At 40.6% G+C, this 20,176-nt stretch overlaps 1 protein-coding gene across 1 annotated transcript in view; it reads left to right on the top strand.

Annotated features, from left to right (window-relative positions):
• The window catches only part of TNFRSF11B (TNF receptor superfamily member 11b), a 29,669-nt gene extending 28,450 nt beyond the window's left edge, over positions 1-1,219 (top strand). Inside the window, exon 5 of the mRNA XM_004265366.4 lies at positions 4-1,219. Within this exon, the coding sequence (XP_004265414.2) occupies positions 4-392 (389 nt within the window). The 3' untranslated portion in view covers positions 393-1,219. The remainder of the gene's footprint in view (positions 1-3) is intronic.
• The last annotated feature ends 18,957 nt before the right edge of the window (positions 1,220-20,176 follow it).

Here is a 20,176-nt window from a genome sequence, read left to right as displayed (position 1 = left end):
CAGATATCGAACTCTGTGAAAAGAGCGTGCAGAGGCACATTGGGCACGTGAACCTCACCTTCGAGCAGCTTCTAAGGCTGATGGAAAGCTTGCCGGGGAAGAAAGTGACGACAGAAGACATTGAGAAAACAAAGAAGACGTGCAAATCAAGTGATCAAATCCTGAAGCTTCTCAGCCTCTGGCGAATAAAGAATGATGACCAAGACACCCGCAAGGGCCTGATGCATGCCCTAAAGCACTTGAAGACATACCACTTCCCCAAAACTGTCACTCAGAGTCTGAAGAAGACCATCAGGTTCCTTCACAGCTTCACCATGTACAGATTATATCAGAAGCTATTTTTAGAAATGATAGGGAACCAGGTCCAATCATTAAAGATAAACTGCTTATAACCGGAAATGGTCATTGAGCTGTTTCCTCACCATGGACCAGATCGAATAAATGAGTAAACTGTTTCTCAGGCGCTTGAGGAGGGTACAATGATTTCTTTCTCATCACCAAGGACTAGATTTGGCCACAGGGCCTGAAAAGAAACTATGGTGTGGAGAAAGAACTCACATCTCCCCCCAAAGTTTAATAAATCCCAAATAATTTATCCAACTAACAGATTTGGTCCAATATCTACTGACTATATTTTTCCTTGTTACTGCTTGCAGTAATTCAACTGGAAATAAGAAACTAGACTCCATTGTGCCTTACTAAACATGGGAATGTCTAACTTAAATAGCTTTGAGAATTCAGCTGTACTAGAGGCTTTTATTAGAAAGCCATTTTTTTCTGTAAAAGTTACTAATATATCTGTAACACTATTATAGTATTCGCTATTTATATCCATTCAGATATAAGGTTTGTATATATTACCATCCTGAAGGGAAACTGTGTAAGACTTAATTTTAGAAAGAAAAAAATATATATTCTGTTTATTATTATGACAAATGAAAGAGATAAAATATATTTTTTAACAGAATATTTGTAACATTTCCTAATAGGTACTGCCATTCTTCCTGTGTAGAGTATTTTTGTAATATACTTTTACCTGTGTAAACTGAATTATCATTTTATAGAAAATGCATTATTTAGTCAATTGTTTAATGTTGGAAAGTGTATGAAATATAAATTATCTGAATATTAGATGCTCTGAGAAACTGAATGTACCTTATTTAAAAGATTTTATGTTTTTACTATATAAACAACATCATTAAAGTTTTCAAATTATTTTTCATCGCTTTTCCTCTTGCTTTTATGTGAATGGGACATGAATGGGTCTGAGCTTTCACAATTTTCCCTTTCTTTTATCACCAGGACCATCTGGGAATTGTTAAAAATGAAGATTCCTGGACCAATTTATTGAGAAACTCTGGAAAGGAGGGCAGAAACCTGCATTTTTAACAAGTTCCAAAGTAATTTTTACTACACTAAAGTTGGAGAACTTCTGAAGTCAAGCTTAGTATAGAGATGGCACAAACAACTTATAATGACTGCCACTAGCATCAAGAGACCAAACTACCTAAGTTCTTTGGGTTTCAAATAATAGAAACTGGCACTACTTAAGAAAAAGTTAATTGGAAGCATGGTGTATTTGGCTGAGTGGTGCCCCTGCCCCAAATATGTTTATGTCATAATCTCCAGAACCTGTGAACGTTACTTAATTTAGAAAAAGGCTCTTTCTTCGTATGTGTAATTAAGAATCTTGAGACGATAAAATCATCCTGGATTATCCAGGTGGGCCCTAAATCCAGTGGCAAGTGTGTTTATAAGAGACACATAGAGGGGAAAGACAGAAGAGAAGATGGTGTGCAGACAGAGGCACAGATGGGAGTGATGTGGTTACAAGCCAATAAGCCATAAGCTAGGGAAGAAAGGAACAGATAGATTCTCCCCTAGAGCCTCTGTAGGGAGTACAGTCCTACTGGTATCTTGATTTTGGACCTGCCCTCCAGGACTATGAGAGAATTAATATCTGTTCTTTTAAACCATCTAGTTTGTGGTAATTTGCCAGAACAGCTACAGGTAATAATACAGGTTGTATCCAAGCCTCAGAAACAGTAGAATTAAGATAACACTGGGCTCCTTGATGGCAGAAGTTCCTACACTTTCTCCTAGTCTTATATTTCTGTAACTTTTAGTTCAAAATGTCAAATTCCTAGCAGAGAGACTCTGGTTGTCCTAGGTGAGGACTGGTGTAAATATTCAGTACATGGCTAGTGAGGGTCTCTCTTCATCAGCTGCAGTTCCCAAGAAGGGGATATGACTGGGAACAGGGTCCATTACACCCCATCCTTTCACAGTCTGTGTTTCTCTTTTCTCTCACTTTTCTATGGTTTAGAATGTAACACAGATCAAACTTACCTTTGTGAAACCAGATCATTATGGCCGCTTTGACAGAAGGGTAGATCCAGGTAAATGTCACACAAGCTCATAAATCTGGGGAAATAAAAGGCAGAGGTAAAGTCAAGAGGCGCAAACCTGGAGAATCAGTCCCAAGGCTGCAATACGGGGAGTGGAAAATACTGTGGAAATTAAGTGCTGAAGTCGTTAAGTCGGAGGACAGGGGTTAACTAAGTCATCATGTTCCCTTCAGAAGTTCCAGTTCTTCCACCAAAGTTCTTGTGCACAGAAAATGAAATGGCCTCATATACATCAGCTAAGTTTAAGAAAAGTTTGGTAGTTAATGGTATCAGATATAAATCCTTCAAATGTTAGTTTGATTGGCTTACCTGCTGCTCCTTTGGGTTCAGTCTGCCTCAAGCTTCCCCTCCAAGGGAAACAGAATATGTAAATTCATGTCAGTTTCTCTTTTTTCAAAACTTTTAATTTTGAAATAGTTTTAGACTTAACAGAGTCATTGAAAAGCCAATATAAAATATCCCTAGTGAGCTATTTTGTAAAATATGCCTCAATTTCAGTCTGTCTGTTTTCTCGTGAATAGATGATGCTATGGATTTGGGGAGAGAGTATCACATAGGTAATGGTCCTTCTCACATCATACCAGGTGCAAATGATATCAGCATGACTAAGTACTGTTGATATTAACCTTGATAACTGAGTGAATTTTTACATAAGATGTGAGATATGTATTGAAGTCCTTTTTTTGTTTTTTATTTTCTTTTTACATATGGTCATCCACTTGTTCCCATAGGATTGGTTGAAAAGACGAGCATTGCTTCTTTAATTGCCTTTGTGTCTTTGTCAAAAATCAGTTGATTATATTTCTGTGGGTATATTTCTGGACTCTCTATTCTGTTCCATTTATCTGTAAGTCTATCTTTTCACCACTACCACACAGTCTTTTTTTTCTTCTAGTTTTCTTGAGATACGATCAACATACAGCACTGTATAAGTTTAGGGTGCAAAGCATAATGATTTGACTTATACATCATGAAATGATTATCACAATACATTTAGTGAACATGCATCATCTCATATAGATACAAAATAAAGGAAAAAAATATTTTTTCTTGTGATGAGAACTCTTAGGAGTTACTCTTAACAACTTTCATGTGTAATACATGGCAGTGTTAATTATGTTAATCATGTTGTACATGACATCCCTAGTACTTATTTATTTTATAACTGCAAGTTTGCACCTTTTGACCACATTCGTCCAATTCCCCCTCCCTCTACCCACCCCCACCCTGGTGTCTGGTAGCCACAAATCATTTCCTATGAATTTCTGAGTTTGTTTTGAAGTATAGTTGACCTACAACATGATATTAGCTCCAGGTATACAACATAGTGATTTGATATTTCTATACATTACAAAATGACCACCATGATAAGTCTAGTTACCACCTATCACCATACAAAGATACTACATTATTAATGACTATATTCCCCATGCTGTACATTTCATCCCTGTGACTCATTCATTCTGTAACTGGAAATCTGTACCTCTTAATCCCCCTCACCTATTTCATTCATCCCCATACTTCCCCAAATCCTCCTGCCTCTGGCAACCACCTGTTCTCTGTATCTGACTCTGCTTTTGTTTTGTTTGCTCGTTTTGTTTTTTAGATAACATATATAAGTGAAATCATATGGCATTTGTCTTTCTCTGTCTTATTTCACTTAGAATATTATCCTCTAGGTCCATCCGTGTTGTCACAAATGGTGTGATTTCATTCTTCTTTATAGCTGAATAATATTCAACTGTATATATACCGCACCCCCTTGATCCATTCATCTACTGATAGCAGTTAGGCTGCTTCCATATCTCGGCTATTGTAAACACTGCTGCAGTAAACATATGGGTACATGTATCTTTTCAACTTAGTGTTTTTGTTTTCTGCAGAAAAATATCCAGAAGTGGGATTGCTGAATTGTATGGTAGTTCTATTTTTAATTTTTTGAGGCACCAGCATACTTCTTTGCATAATGGCTGCACCAACTTGCATTCCCACTAGCAGTGCACAAGGATTCCCTTTTCTCCACATCCTCAACACTTGTTGTTTTTTGTTTTTTTTTCCTTAGATCAACTATTTTTTTTATTTTAATAGATCTTTATTGGAGTATAATTGCTTCACAATACTGTGTTAGTTTCTGTTGTACAACAAAGTGAATCAGCCATATGCATACATATATTCCCATATCCCCTCCCTCTTGAGCCTCCCTCCCACCCTCCCTATCCCACCCCGCTAGGTCATTGCAAAGCACAGAGCTGATCTCCCCGTGCTATGTTGCTGCTTCCCACCAGCCAACTATTTTACATTCAGTAGTGTATATATGTTGATGCTAAACTGGTGTGAAGTGATACCTCATTGAGGTTTTGATTTGCATTTCCCTGATGATTATTTTTTATTTTTATTTTTTGCGGTACACGGGCCTCTCACTGTTGTGGCCTCTCCCGTTGCGGAGCACAGGCTCCGGACGCGCAGGCTCAGCGGCCATGGCTCACAGGCCCAGCCGCTCCGCGGCATGTGGGATCTTCCCGGACCGGGGCACGAACCCGTGTCCCCTGCATCGGCAGGCGGACTTTCAACCACTGTGCCACCAGGGAAGCCCTCCCTGATGATTACTGATGTTGAGCATCTTTACATGTGTCTGTTGGGCATCTGTATGTCTTATTTGGGAAAATGTCTATTCAGGTCCTCTGTCCATTTTTTAATTGGATTTTTTTTTTTTATTTTGAGTTGTGTGAGTTCTTTGCATATTTGGGATATTTACCCCCTAACGGATACATCATTTGCAAACATCTTCTCCCATTCAGTAGGTGACCTTTTCCTTTGTTGACAGTTTCTTTTGCTGTGCAAAAAAGCTTTTTAGTTTGACATAGTCCCATTTGTTTATTCTTGCTTTTGTTTCCCTTGCCTGAGGAGACATATCCCCCAAAATATTGCTCAGACTGATGTCAAAGGTCATACTGCCTATGTTTTCTTCTAGGAGTGTTATGGTTTCAGGTCTCACATTTAAGTCTTTAACCCATTTTGAGTTTATTTTTGTCTATGGTGTGAGAAAATAGTCCAGTTTCATCCTTTTGCATGTAGCTGTCAAGTTTTCCCAACACCATGCACTGAAGTGGCTGTCTTTTCCCCAGCGTACATTCTTGCCTCTGAATTTATTGACCACGTAAGCGTTAATTCATTTCTGGGCTCTCTGCTTTGTTCCTTTGGTTTACGTGTCTGTTTCTGTGCCAGTACTATACTGTTTCATACTGTCTTAACCACTGACTTTGTCTTTTCTGATGATTACTCTGTCACTTGAGAATGCGCCGATATTTTTCTTGCCTTTTTGTCTGTCTCATGATTTTTTGTTACAGCCAAATATATTGGGTAGGTCACTGGAACTGAGGTAAACAGTTTTTATACCTGGATATGGGCATGCCTTTCCTTCTGCTAGAATTGTAAAGGAAGCCTTTCCAGTAATCCAGTTAGCAACTGGACTAGTTTTGTGACTTGTTGCTGCCGCTGCTGCTACGGTTATACGCAGTGCATCACAGGTTTCCAATCCCTACAGATACTTGTTTCTAAGGTGGCTGATGTGCCTCAGAGCAAGGGCTGTTGGGTCCTGAGTTTCAGGTGTTCCCTTTGAATTGTGCCTCAAACTGGTTCTCTTTGCACATTCTCATTCCTCTCCCAACCCTCGCCCAGCGGTATTTTGCTGTTGTCATTTGGAGTTTCTTAGCTTCATGGTCGGGGGTGGGAAGTGCAGTCACCACTGTCCTGATTAATGCCCTTAAGCACGCCTGTGTCCCTGGGGTGTGTGGCATTCTCAGTTTTCCTGCCCCTCCTCTGGCTGCAGTTCTGGGTTCAGCACTTAATTCTGTGCTTTCTCCCCAGAATAGATTTTTTCCCCCTCCTGTTCCCTTTCCTCAGCTGCAAGGAGTGCTTCCTGATATCCTAAAACCAGCAGTTTTACCCTTTCCCCAGATTAATGCTTTTGTTCTTTTGGGTGAGGTGTCTTGTTCTCCCTATAGGGCTACTGCCCCTCCCTCCAAGATCTTACAGTTCTTTCTGATCTATTCTGAGAACGCTCAGTGGGGTTCATGGAGAAGGAGACTGCAAAAGTGTTAGAGGACGTGGCCCAGAGGATGTGACCCCCAGTTGACCTAAGAGCTGGACCTGGGCAATCAGAGGCTCCTCACTCCGCCTGTCCTTGGAACATACGCTCTGCCCACCATTCTCAGAGTGGGACTGTTTTCAAGGACTCAGGCTTGAAAGAGCAACGTGTCATTGAGACCATCTGGACTGAATATGTGACTAAATCCTGTTAAGGCCTCTGCATAAGCTTTTAAGATTCTTGTGGGTGGGATCAGAGATCTACTCATCTTGCAGTTACCGAAGACAAGACTTGTATATGAGTTCTTGCTTCTTAAACCTGCCACCTACCAATTTGGAGCGATCTTTCTTCCTCTTTCTTTGGTCTCTCCTTGCCCTCCATGTATGGGGGCCAATTTCAGATTTCACCCAGGAAGCTCCTGAGGTTGCAAACCAACAAAAGGGTGCAGACTCCCCCAGTTTCTGCAGCACCCAGGAGTCTCACACTGTTCCACCAGCCCACACACAGCCTTCATCAATTTTCCAACTACTAAGAGCTCTTCTTACTAGTGTCCAGTTACATCTACTCCAGGTAAACACATATTTGTATGTCCTCTCTCCCTGGAATCACTAGCTCTTCTTAGATTTCGGGTCTGTTATTTGTTGTGTGACCTCAGGTCTCCAATGAGTGTTTGCCTGTTTTAAATTAAGATTATTGTATAAGAACAGTTTTAGGTTCACAGAAAATTAAGGAAGGTGCAGAGATTTCCCATTTATTCCCTGCCCGCACACATGCATGGCCTCCCTCATTATCAACGTCCCCCCACCAGAGTAGAACAGAGTAGTAGGTTTGTTACAATTGAACCTACACTGAACATCAGTATCACCTAAAGTCCATCATTTACCTTAGAGTTCACTATTGGTGGTATACATCTAATGGGTTTTTTAAAAGTCATGGATTTGAATTAGTTCTGTTCTTTTTTGTCAGAAGTTTGAGAACATCACTCATTCCAGCTCTCTACATCCTCCAGCTCTGCATGTTCTTCCCAGGAGGAAGCCAAAACTTAGTCAATTTTGTTGTTTAAAGACTTGATGTGAAAGATTGGATGGGAGTTAAAACTATCCACATGAGTTCAGACCCACTATCTCTTCTGGTCCGTCCAGAGACCTACACAAGTTGTTAAGTATTTTTAATGAATTAGTATTATGGAAAAAAAGGATTCAGACCAAGAAACAATTTTGAAATCCTTATTCTAGACCTGTCATGAAAAATATTCTATGAAGTTTTAATTTATATACCCATGCTTTCCTATTCTACCTATTTTACTAAGCATCTTATTCAATAGACTATCTTCAGTATTTTATTCATATGATGAAAATCTAATTTGTTAATTTATTGAAAAAATATTTGAGTGCCAAATTAGAGTATTCAATACAATGTACTTTATACCCAGTTTTAAACAAGAGACACAGTGGCAAACCATCATTGCTCTCAAGAGTATAGTCTTAGGTTATTTTAATTTGCTAATTGTGAAACCATCCCTGTCAAACACAAAGGTATTTATGCTCAGGTGTAGAGATGAGTGTGAAAGAAAGGACTTGAAAAACAGAGAACTCTATACTCCTTTACCAATGCAGAGATAGCTCTGGAAGTAGCTCTTTTCAAAATACTTAGCACCTCTGAAGATTTTCCTAAACTGATAGCCAAACTCTCTGATAAACTTTTACTATTCTTTTTCCCTTGATCAAAGTTCATAACAGTGGCTGTTATCACTTCAATTATTTTAATTATGACTGTTGATATTGAATACAACTATATTCTAATTCTTTGACTTTCTTGCTGTTGTTTGCCAAATTTCTCTCTCTCTTCAAATCTAGTAAACTATAAAATAGGGATTTAACAATAATAATAGCCAGCAGCAATCATCTCTGTAACTGAGTTTAAATACATCTGTTCTGAGGATGGTTATACTCCATTCGGGAAGACAGGATATACAAGTGAAGGAGCAATTGCTAACATCAAACAGGATATACTTAGTGCCAATTGATTTGTATAAACATGGCACAGTCATCAAATGTCATCTTTTAAGCTCAGGAAAGGCCAAGAAGCAGTAAGTTCAATTAGGTCTTGTAGATACACCTAAGCAGAGAGAATATGTAGGATATTTTAGACATAAGAAATTGTATTGGAGCCCGGAGGTGGAAACAACCTAAGTGCCCAACATTGGATGAATGGATAAAGAAGATGTGGCACATATATACAATGGAATATTACTCAGCCATAAAAAGAAACGAAATTGAGCTATTTGTAATGAGGTGTATAGACCTAGAGTCTGTCATACAGAGTGAAGTAAGTCAGAAAGAGAAAGACAAATACCGTATGCTAACACATATATACGGAATTTAAGAAAAAAAAAAGTCATGAAGAACCTAGGGGTAAGACAGGAATAAAGACACAGACCTACTAGAGAACGGACTTGAGGATATGGGGAGGGGGAAGGGTGAGCTGTGACAAAGCGAGAGAGAGGCATGGACATATATACACTACCAAACGTAAGGTAGATAGCTAGTGGGAAGCAGCCGCATAGCACAGGGAGATCAGCTCGGTGCTTTGTGACTGCCTGGAGGGGTGGGGTAGAGAGTGTGGGAGGGAGGGAGATGCAAGAGGGAAGACATATGGGAACATATGTATATGTATAACTGATTCTCTTTGTTATAAAGCAGAAACTAACACACCATTGTAAAGCAATTATACCCCAATAAAGATGTTAAAAAAAAAATTGTATTGGAAAAGTCACAGAGGCTAAAAATGTACATAACATGTCGAAGAAACATTGTCTAGACTCATGTAGTCTATATAAAAATTCAAAGAGTACTATTAACTAAGCTTGTAGAAGTTTATTTCAACCCACATAGTTATAGATAAAATTGCTTGATTTACCCAAAACTCTTCCTTTTAGTCTGGTAAGCACCTCCTTCTTTTAAGGAACTACTCTCTCCCATTCCACCCCAAACTCAACACGTAGTTCCAATGGGAGCTGATACTAATAGTCTCTCTTTCTGCCAGCCTCAACCCTTCCCCATTGCTATTCCAAGGTATTCAATGAGATACCTTCTTTAGGATTTGTGCATTTGGAATTACTTGAATTTTCTTTTTTTGTTCAATGAAAAACTATAAAAATGTGAACCTAAAGCCATTAGAGCCCACAGAGAAAGGGAGCTAACAGAGAGAACTAAGAAGAAGAGATAGGCAAAGGATCCTAATGATGTTCAAGCCTCTGGTTCTAGCCATACTTTTTCTTCCTGTTATTTCTTTTTGTGAACCACTGACTTTTCCTTCTCACTCAAGCCAGTTTCTGTCATTCATAAACAAGAGTCCTGCCTAACATGTGGAGTAAATAAGAGGTCCCTAAATGCCAGACAAAGATGTTTGGATTTGAGGCGCCAACTGTGATGACTGTGAGGTCCTATCCACCTGAGAATCTTTAGTTTTATAACATTTACAGCTAAACACAATAGGAGCCATGGAGGTCTTAAGAAAGGTATTGAAGTTTGCAAGGCAGCACTTCAAGAAGATTATCCTGGCAGAAGAGTATAGAATGGACTGGAGCAGAAATAGCCTAGAGACAGTTAAAGCAGAAGAGTTGACTATGAGAACAGTTCAGCCATGAAGTAAATAGACAACTCAGACTGGGGGTGGGAGCCCAGAGCGGAAGAGAAAGATCATTTTAAAGAATCGTTAATCTTTCCAAAAGAGTCATCAGAGGAGGAGCACCGTCACTGGACATTTGGTTATGACTAATGGATTGGGATTCCGTCTTTTTCCAAGTATTTAATACAAATAAATCTCCCATTTCCTTGGGTTTCTTGAGTCTTTTCCCAGGGAAATCCACCTCATCTTTTGAGACACAAAAGCTTAAGTCATCTTTCCACAAAAATCCTTCTAACTAAAACAAAGACGTCTTCCAAATTGACATTTCTATAGCAATTTTGGTTTTTTATGACTCACTGATTTCAGAAAAGAGGAGGTAAACAGGGCAGATCATGCATAAAACCCGTGTCATCCTGATGGAATCATAGGTTACTAAGAGACCACGTGAGGTCATCTGTTCATCTCTCATGCCCTGGTCCAACCATTCCTAAACCATCCTGGAGAGTGATGATCTCAGATTTCATAATTTTAAAAGTATCTTATTGCTTAGTGATTCCCCCACAACATATACCCATGGACACACACAGCCAATGGAACCCAATTCCAGGACTTAATTGCTCTCACTCTGAAATTGAAACTGGGAAAAATGGTTTCTTTAATAGAAATTCTTACTTGGAATTTTAGAGCAGGTGGGCCTTTCTAGATTGTTCTAACCCAGTGTTTATCAGACATAACCTAATCATAAGCATATTTATCAAAATGCACATTCCCAGTACCCTTCCAGAATGACTTTGATTCCATGGGTTAGGAGTAGGATGCTAGAATTCTTACTGGGCAATTTTGGAAATAATTGTATCTAATCCTTAAGGATCCAAATGAGGCTGTGAGACATTAAATTGCATAGCTGGAAGAACTCAGAGCTCCTAAGACTCAGAACTCTACTAAGACTCTTGTTTAACTTTGTGCTTCTCTTAATGAAGATGGGAAACAACTAGCTTTCCCTCCTTGGGTGCACTTAATCACACTGTGCATGTATCTGTTCAATACCATTGCACTTATCAACTGACAGTTTAACTGTCTCTTGATACTGATGTTAATGGTAATAATAACAACAGCAATAATAATACTCGCTATCATTTATTACATGCTTTCCTGTTATCCCCAGATTTGGGTCCATTTAGGTTCTTAGAAAACAAGGTTTTGTAACTGAAGTAAGTCAGAAAGAGAAAAACAAATATCGTATAATGTTGCCATATGTGGAATCTCTTACACAAATGGTACAGATGAACTTATTTGCAAAGCAGAAATAGAGTCACAGATGTAGAGAACAAACTTATGGTTAACAAGAGGGGAAGGAGGCGTGGCATGAACTGGGAGATTGGGATTGACATATATACACTACATATATATACATATATGTATATATATATGACATATATACACTGTGTATAAAACAGATAACTATTGCGAACCTACTGTATAGCACAAGGAACTCTACTCAGTGCTCTGCGGTGACCTAAATGGGAAGGAAATTTTAAAAAGAGTGGATATATGTATACATATAACTGATCCACTTGCTGTACAGCAGAAACTATCGCAACACTGTAAAGCAACAATACTCCAATAAAAATTAATTAAAAATAAAAATAAAATAAAATAAGAACACAGTGTTCTATAAAGACAAAAGCCAGGAAGGCCCTGATCCATCTTCCAACTCGCCATTGCTTCCACACTGACCTCGGAACTCACAGTAAATGCCCTTTAGAAACATGCTAAGAACATAACCCTGCACTTCAGCCCATTAATAGACATCATCTCATTAAATCTCAACAACCCAATTCGTTAACTCTCCCTAACCCACTTGTTATGTCATTGTTTCACTAAATCCTTACAGCCCTACCAGTTGATTTCCCCTGACATCCACTATTTTTTTTTTTTTTTAAATTAGACCTCTATTATTATCTGCTGCATGGACTGGGTACAATATTTGCCCGATCTAGTCACAGCTATCCCAAGTCTTATACTTCCTACCAATGATCTATCCTTTGGATTTTAGCTCAAGATGACAAACATCACTCCTGAAATAGGATGACAGTAAGAGGCAAGAGAGGAAAAAGTCACATTTTTGAAAAACAAAATCCACTAGCCAGGAACCCAAGAGTCATGGCTTTGTATGGAAAGTTCCATCTGCTTTTTGTGGCACCTGGATCAGATTTTCCCCTCCAGCCAGGAGAATATGCCACTCAAAACATCTGCCTTGGATGGTGGCGTGATGTATTCTGCCATTAAGCACTCATGGCAAGGAACACATCCAGGATTCGCTTACTAAGAGGAGGTGGCAAAAGAAGCAGCTTTGCTAAAGTCTCCAGAATAAATTTCTGTTTAAACCCAAACCGTGAAGTTGAAACTGGGTATTAAAAAAACGTAAAGCCTGCAGACTCACACTTGGGTATAACTGGCACTATACCTTTTCCCGATTATTTGAAAATAGCCTCTGTTGATTAAGTCACATTTAAAGAATAGGGAATTTCACAGTAAAGTTTCTAGAAAAAATAAAATGAGATGGGGTGTGGGAATTAAAAAATAAGGGCAGATTCCACTTAGAGATAAGTAGCTATCTTTCTCAGGAGCAGGTCCTCGTGAGTTAATAAACCTTTAGTAAAGGAAAGGGCTTTAAAGTGAGACACACCTGATTTTAAAATCCTGTCTCTTCTCCTAAACAACATGATTGCTTTGGTGCTCAGCCTCTCTGTCTGCATAATCCATGGACTAAAATCTCAGAAGCTTATCTGGACATCCCATGTAAGTTTCTAACACATTACATGGCATATAAACAAGTGCTTTTTAAAACTTCATAAAAAGGATGGTTCCCAGCTATTCTGTGTGGTCATCTTGAGGGAAAAAAGAAAGGGGCATTCTTCCAGAAAACTATGCTGGTTATTTGGTTCAGAGTTGGAACCACTTCACCCCAAAATGGGAAGAGAGGCAAGTCAAGAGAAGGCACTTAAGGAGACAAAGAGGTTTCCACAGGCCTGGCTTTCATTCTGGGCCCCACTGAAGCTTTGGAGTGCCTATGACAGTGGTGCTATGCAGAGTATGGACACAGTGCACCTGCAACTCAGATGGTTTGTGACAAATGCAGCACCAAGCAATCGCAGGCACCACGAAGGTAGCAGATGCAGACCTTGCAGAGATGTTCTCTGTTCGCATTCTTAGCAGAGATGGTGAAGTTTTCAATTATGGGAAGACTCTCTTTAAGACAAAAGTCTAACAGTCACTGACATTTGAGAGGCTGAGTTAATCTATCCCCCCAAAGTTGGACAGTTCTTTGAGTGTTCAGTGAAGCCACATCAATCACTTTGATTTCCTTTTGATGAATCTGGATAAAACAAAATCTCTCTCAAAGAACCATTCCAATTGGAAATCACCTTAAAGGACAGGAGAAAATAGCAATCAGTGAGTATCTGTCATGTGCCAAGATCTTCTTATGTTCGTTCTCTTAACAACTTTACACATTAGGCCTTAATATTACCATTTTAAAGATAAAGGGCTACGGCCCAAAGAGAATAAATTATGTGCCCACTATTTCATAGCAAGGAAGTAACAGAGATAGATTTTGAACTCCATTTTATCTTTAAAACTCTTGATATTTCATTGTATCACACTGGTCCAAAGGCAGTGGGGAAGTCAGACAGCAGTAAATTAAGAATCAGGAAGTGGGCATTTAAAAGTGGTATTTAATGTTCTCTGCATTTTCTTTCTGTGCATTTGCCCTAGTGTGGGGGGGGTAACTGATTTCACACAACTCTGATTTTTGCCCACAGATAGTTACGTCGCGTTAGTGTCCACCTATTCTGCTTTCACCCCGAGTGGGTGAGCAGAAATTCTATTCTGATACTAACTAGCCAGAGTTAGCACAGACCTCATAGATTAAGGGGAAAAGTCCTCCACAAGCCTGCCCAGCCACCAGCCACAAGTTTCAGGGGGTCCCCAGGCCCCCCATACTTCTGACTGGCTACAAAGAAGGGGTTCCTACAACCCCCTCAGGTTTGATCATTTGCCAGAATAACTCACAGAACTCAGGGGAGCGCTGTACTTACGACTGTAGTTTACTGTAAAGGATACTCCTAGTGACAAGATCTGGGAGGGTCCTGGGAGGGTCCATGGCTTTCCCCTTTGGAATCAGATGCATCACCCTCCCGGCACATGAATAATGTGTTTACCAACAAGGCAGGTCCACTGTCCAGAGTTTTTATTGGGGTGTTATTACATAAGCATGATTGATTGAACTCAATTTCTAGCCCTCTTCCACACCCACACCCCAGAAGTCAAAATAACTCAAAGTTGCAACACTAGTCAACATGGTTGGTTTATCTTATGACCACACCCTACACTAAAACTATCTAGGAGCCTACCATTTGTAATTATATAAGCATAAAAAAGACACTCTTCATCAGTTGGGATAGTTTAAGGATTTAGAGTCTCCCAGGAACAAAAGCCAGTAAAATTCTTTATTATATACCACCACCCTACCCCATCCCACTCTCCAAACTTGTTCTCTTTCCTAGCATCTCAGTTGTCATGGGCACCATCAACCACCCTTTAAGCCTGCCACACTAAAAACCTGAAGTTGTCTTCACCTTTTCTCTGCTCTTCTTAGGTAGGTTAATTTCCCTTGGGTTGCTTTTCTTCTCCAGGTTTCCTGGGTTCATCTTCTCCTCTCCACTTCTACTACCACCATTACCACTGCCATTCAGAATTCAAACCCACAGGAGCCTAAGTTGTTGTCCAATTTCCTGACTGATCTGCCTGGCCCCAGCTTCATCTACTTCAATCCTTCTTGCACAAAACTATCAGATCAGTCTTCATTAAACATCCCAGTAATTAGCAGTAATTTGTTCCTCTGAGCAACCTGTATGAGAATCCTTTTCTCTGTACCATAAGGTCCCCTGTGATGTCACCCTTCCTTGCTTTTTGCTCAAGAAAGATCAGAAAAGCAACCAGAGTTCTAAATGGCCTTAAGGAAAAGCACACAGGATGGTAACTGGAATGAGCACTGATCCAGAGTCCAGAAGGATTAGGTTTGAATCCTGACTCAACTGCAAGCTACAGATGCCTACATTGTAGAGGCACTGTATAGGGCAGAGACGTAAGGTGCTCAGTACCTAGGTTATTTAACACAGAAAATCTAATCTGCAGTTAAGTGGGTGTTTTTCACTCTCATTTCTCTAAACCCTTCCTTTTTAAGGTACTATATTAACTTTGTATTGCTGCTGAAACAAATTACATGAACAGTGGTACCAATTAACTTTCTTTCAGTTCTGGAGGTCAGAATTCTACTGGGATAAAATGAAGGTGTTGGCAAGGCTGTGTTCATTCTGGATGCCCTGGTACAGAACCTGTTTCCTTGTCTTTCCCAGCTTCTGAAGGCCATCTGCCTTCCTTGAGTCCTTTCTCCACCTCCAAAGCTAGCAACTGTAGGCTGAGTCCTTATGGTGTCATCTCTCTGGTTCTCCTTCTTTTGCCTCCTTCTTCCACAGTTAAGGGCCCATGTGACTACATTGGGTCCAACTGGATAATCCAAGCTAATTCTCCAGTTTAAAGTCATCTGATTAACAATCTTAATTCCACCTGCATCCTTACTTCCGCTTTGTCATATAAAGTAACATATTCGGATGTCCCAGAGATTAGGATATAGGCATCTTTGGCCAGGGGAGGGCATTATTCTGTCTCATGCTGAGTTCAGGTAACCCATTACCTACAAAGCTTTCCCTGAGGGCTCTCATCTGCATTGGTCTCTTTCCTCTAACCCAGCAGTGTTCAATCTTGTCTGCACACGGGCATCACCTGTGGCACTTCAGAAACGATTTGGTCCCATTCTTGAGAATGTGGATTAAATTGGTCCAAGGTGTTACCTGAGCAAAGGATTTTTTTTTTTTTTTTTTTTACAAAACTCCCCCAATGGTTCTAATTATGCAGCCAAAATTGGGAGACACTGAATTTTGGGGAATTTTTGTATTTTCACCTTATCTGTCAATGTACAGAGGAGGTATTACAGGCTGATTAAAAACAAGACTGCAGTCAAATTACCTGTAGTCACATTTTTTGGCTCCACTACTAACTAGCGGTCAGATCTTGAGCTAGTTAAGCAATCACTTGGTTTCTTTGTTTCTTTATTTGTAAACTGGGAAGAAGAATAATGCCCCACAGAGTTGTTAAGAACACTGAATGATATAATGCATGAAAAGTGTCCAGTGTAGCACACAGCTCAGAATGTGCTCCCAACCAATACTAGCTCTAAGAATGTTTCACGGTCATTCACTTTATCTTTGAAACTCACCTACAAGCTTTGCCTGGGCATAATCAGCCCCTCTTTCTGTGGTTCTCAAAAAACACTTGTTATTTGATGGATAGGAAACAAGCAAGTGTAGCCAAACCACATGATTGCAGCTCTTTGAGCCATAAATCTTATTTTAGTTTTAGTATAGCTTTGTCGTATCTTTGCTTTCCAAGTATGTTTAACCCGTGTAGTCTGGATGCACGTTAGAATCATTTTGGAAGCTTTTTAAAAATATTAGGCCCAGGGCCCACCTCCTCGCAGAGATATTAATTCAGGTGGGCCCCAGGCATCAGTGTTTTTTAGGTCTCCAGGTAACTGCAATACACAGCAAGGTATGAGACTCTCTGACCTGGACTAAATTTCTACAACTGCTGTGCTCTGGATACAGTCGTCCCTCAGTATCCACGGGGGATGGATTCCAGGACCCCCACAGATATCAAAGTCCGAGGATGCTCGAGTCCCTTATATAATATGGCATAGTTCATTCTGCCCTCTGGATCTGCGGGTTCTGCTTCCACGGATTCAACCAACAGTGGATGCAGCCAACCATGGACTGAAATCGCAGCTGGTTGAATCAGTGGATGTAGAACCTCTATACCGAGGCTGACTGTACTTCTAATGAAGCTAGCGACGTATGCCTGAGAATGCCATGGTGAGTCTATTGATTGGGAGAGAGTTTAGTAAAGGGAAAATAAGAAGAGAGAAGGGATTTAAAAACAGGAAAAACCAGAATGAGAGAAAGTAAGGAAAAGGAGACGGTGAAGTACACCTAGAAGATATCTCCTGATCATTTATTGGCACTTACGCCAGTTATTAACTGTGCTCTTCCATCCCAATTAGGTCCTTAAGGAGATACGAGGATCTCTCTTTAAGGAGGATCTCATTAGAGGATTGGAGTTTCTGTGTCCTTCCCAGAGCATGTACTCATATCAGCAAGCCTGAATCCAGCCACTGCACAGATTTCTTCTGTGGCAACTCAGGTAGGTAGTATTGGAAGAGGTGTAAAAAAAGACTAAGTTGAAAGTTTGGGGCTAGTCCTTAAACAACTCTAGAGAGGAAATTCCTTGCTCACCCTGGGTGGCCCACGGGTCACTAAGGGGCCTGCAAGGAATGTGAGTCAGAGGAGACAATTACTCAAAAAAGTTGCTCAATCTCCTAACATCTGGTGGCAGAGAGAGGCTCCAAGTAACCTCAAGGTGACTTCCAGGCATGGAACGTCAACCGCATCAGGCAGGTGGCCCCAGCACAAAGAAGTTTCCTATCTGCTACAAAGGGGTCTATAGCAAAAATCACATCATAAATTAAATTGTCATATCTTTTATAATTTATAAAATTCTTTCCCATTTATGAGTTCACTTGTTATTTTTTTTCAGGAAGAAAAAAAAAACCTTTGTAAGATACATAGGTCAAATATTATCCCCATACTTGAGATAAAGAGCCCAGTGTGAGGCAGTTAAGTGATAGAGTGATAGAGGTAAAGGCTTCTGATCTTATCTGCTTTCTGGATGCACCCTGTTTTTTCTATTTTTTATTTTTTGCGGTATGCGGGCCTCTCACTGCTGTGGCCTCTCCCATTGTGGAGCACAGGCTCCGGACGCGCAGGCTCAGCGGCCATGGCTCACGGGCCTAGCCGCTCCGCGGCATGTGGGATCTTCCCGGACCGGGGCACAAACCCGTGTACCCTGCGTCGGCAGGCAGACTCTCAACCACTGCACCACCAGGGAAGCCCTGGATGCACCCTTTTTTAAAGAAAAGGATAATTAGTCATGGCATAGATGATTACAAATAAACTATAAGTATTTAAAAATGAATTATCAAGGTGCTAAAAAATAAGTATTAGGAGGGCACCAGTAAGACTCCATTTAAGAAAACTTCCTAGGAAATGTGAGTTTGGAGAGGTATTTTGACACCGAATAACAGCAATTTCCACTGGGAAATGGAATTTCAATAAACAGAAGAATTTCAATAAACAGAAGAAAGTAAGCAGAAGAAAGTAAGCAGAAGAAAGTCATATATATATATATATGGAAAACCTACCACCATACACATACTTTGGAGTGAAAATGAAATCTCATTTGCCAAAGGTCATTGTGTTAGAAGTCAGACACTTGCTTCATCATAGCTACTGATGATTAAATATCTGAATAGCAGCACAATACAAGATTCTGGACACACATTAACCACCTAATCCTAATGACTGCCCTACAAGATGGGTAATTATTCCAAGACTGTTCTCAGTCCACATGTGAGGAGACTGAGGGGCCCCCAGGCAGTGCCCCGCAGCTGGTGGATGGCAGAGCCATGATTCAGACCCAGGTCTCTGACTCCGAGCTCATGCTTTTTCCACTGCTCTATGCCATCTCCTCAAAGCCCATAATTAAGCAAAATAACATGCTCTTCACAAATGAAAAGATCTCATGCACGAAAGTGATGAGACAACATTTGGTTGATGGGCTTCCAAATGTGCGGCGGATCCTTTTTCTGGAAACCGCATTTGGCTTAAGGGGCCTAAAGTCCAGACAGTAGTGGTGATGTAACTCGAAGTCTCCGTGGCTGTTGGCCTTGAGTCTGAAATAGCTCTGAGCCCTCCTGTCCTGGCATCTCTCCTGCACCCGCTCCCCCACCCCGACTGCCACCGAGCTCAGACTGCCCGCAGGACTTGCAAGTGGCTGAGGAGACAAGCTCATGGGGTTTGAGACAAGGAACACTGCGATCTCCTTCCTCATCCCAGTAACTATTTCCACTGCCCTCACTCTCTCCAGAGCTTATTCTCAGCTCTGTAGGACTTCACGTTTGTTTGTTTTGCTTTCAGCTCTAAAAAGGACTCTCAGCAGCAGTTCAAGGCTCTTATAAAATTACTTCTCACTTAGAGCAGTCCTGAGGAACGACGGACACTCTGCAAGGTGGTGGCTGAAGAGGAACGATGGACTGAAGAGGAACGATGGACACTCTGCAAGGTGGTGCTTGAGACCAGATTTTAAGCGTCATCGGCTGTGATGTCTCCCCACTCCCACTCCCGTCCACCTTGTTTTAGTCAAAGAGCATCTTCCCTCAAGTCCGAAAGTCAGTCAACAAATAGTCCACCCCAGGGTTCTCATCACACTCAACAACTTTACCTTCGAGTCCTCGTAATTCTGCAGCTGTGGTTTCTCTGTGTGTTGCCATCTCCCCTCAGTCTTCCTGGGCCCAGGTCTTGTCTTCCTTGAGAGCTTATCCTTTTCCTACCAGGGTTAGTTTCTGTTAAAAGGAAGCAATAAAGAGTAGTGAAAAGGGGCCATGGAATTAAAGTCCAAAGAACTCAGGCTATGTTTACTTCCCTTTTCCATCACATGGATGGGATGACTGTGGACTAGCCACCTAGTTGTGGGAAACTCCTTTTCTCATATATAAAGTAGAGATCATGTAATACTTCCCCTACTTATCTCACAGACCTTTAGTAAGGATCAGAGAAAAGAGTAGATGGAAAATAACTCAATAAAGTAAGGATAAATTCACTGGCCACTCATATGACTAGAGACTGTGCTTTCACAGAGCTCCCTTTACAAAGGGGGAGGCAGAACTGGAAGTGAAGTATTATATGGTGTAACGTGGTGAAGGAATGTACAGACTGTCATGGGGGCCTGGAGGAGGGAGACTGGCTGATGTCTGGGGACATGGGGTGCCAGAGGTTCTAGAAAGAATCCAGAGAGGAAGTCAGATTTAAGCTGGGCC

This window comes from Orcinus orca, chromosome 17 (assembly GCF_937001465.1).
Source record: "Orcinus orca chromosome 17, mOrcOrc1.1, whole genome shotgun sequence".
Classification (NCBI taxonomy): domain Eukaryota; kingdom Metazoa; phylum Chordata; class Mammalia; order Artiodactyla; family Delphinidae; genus Orcinus; species Orcinus orca.
The sequence above is the reverse complement of the archived record's forward strand: the minus strand, read 5'-3'. Positions and strand labels throughout refer to the sequence as shown.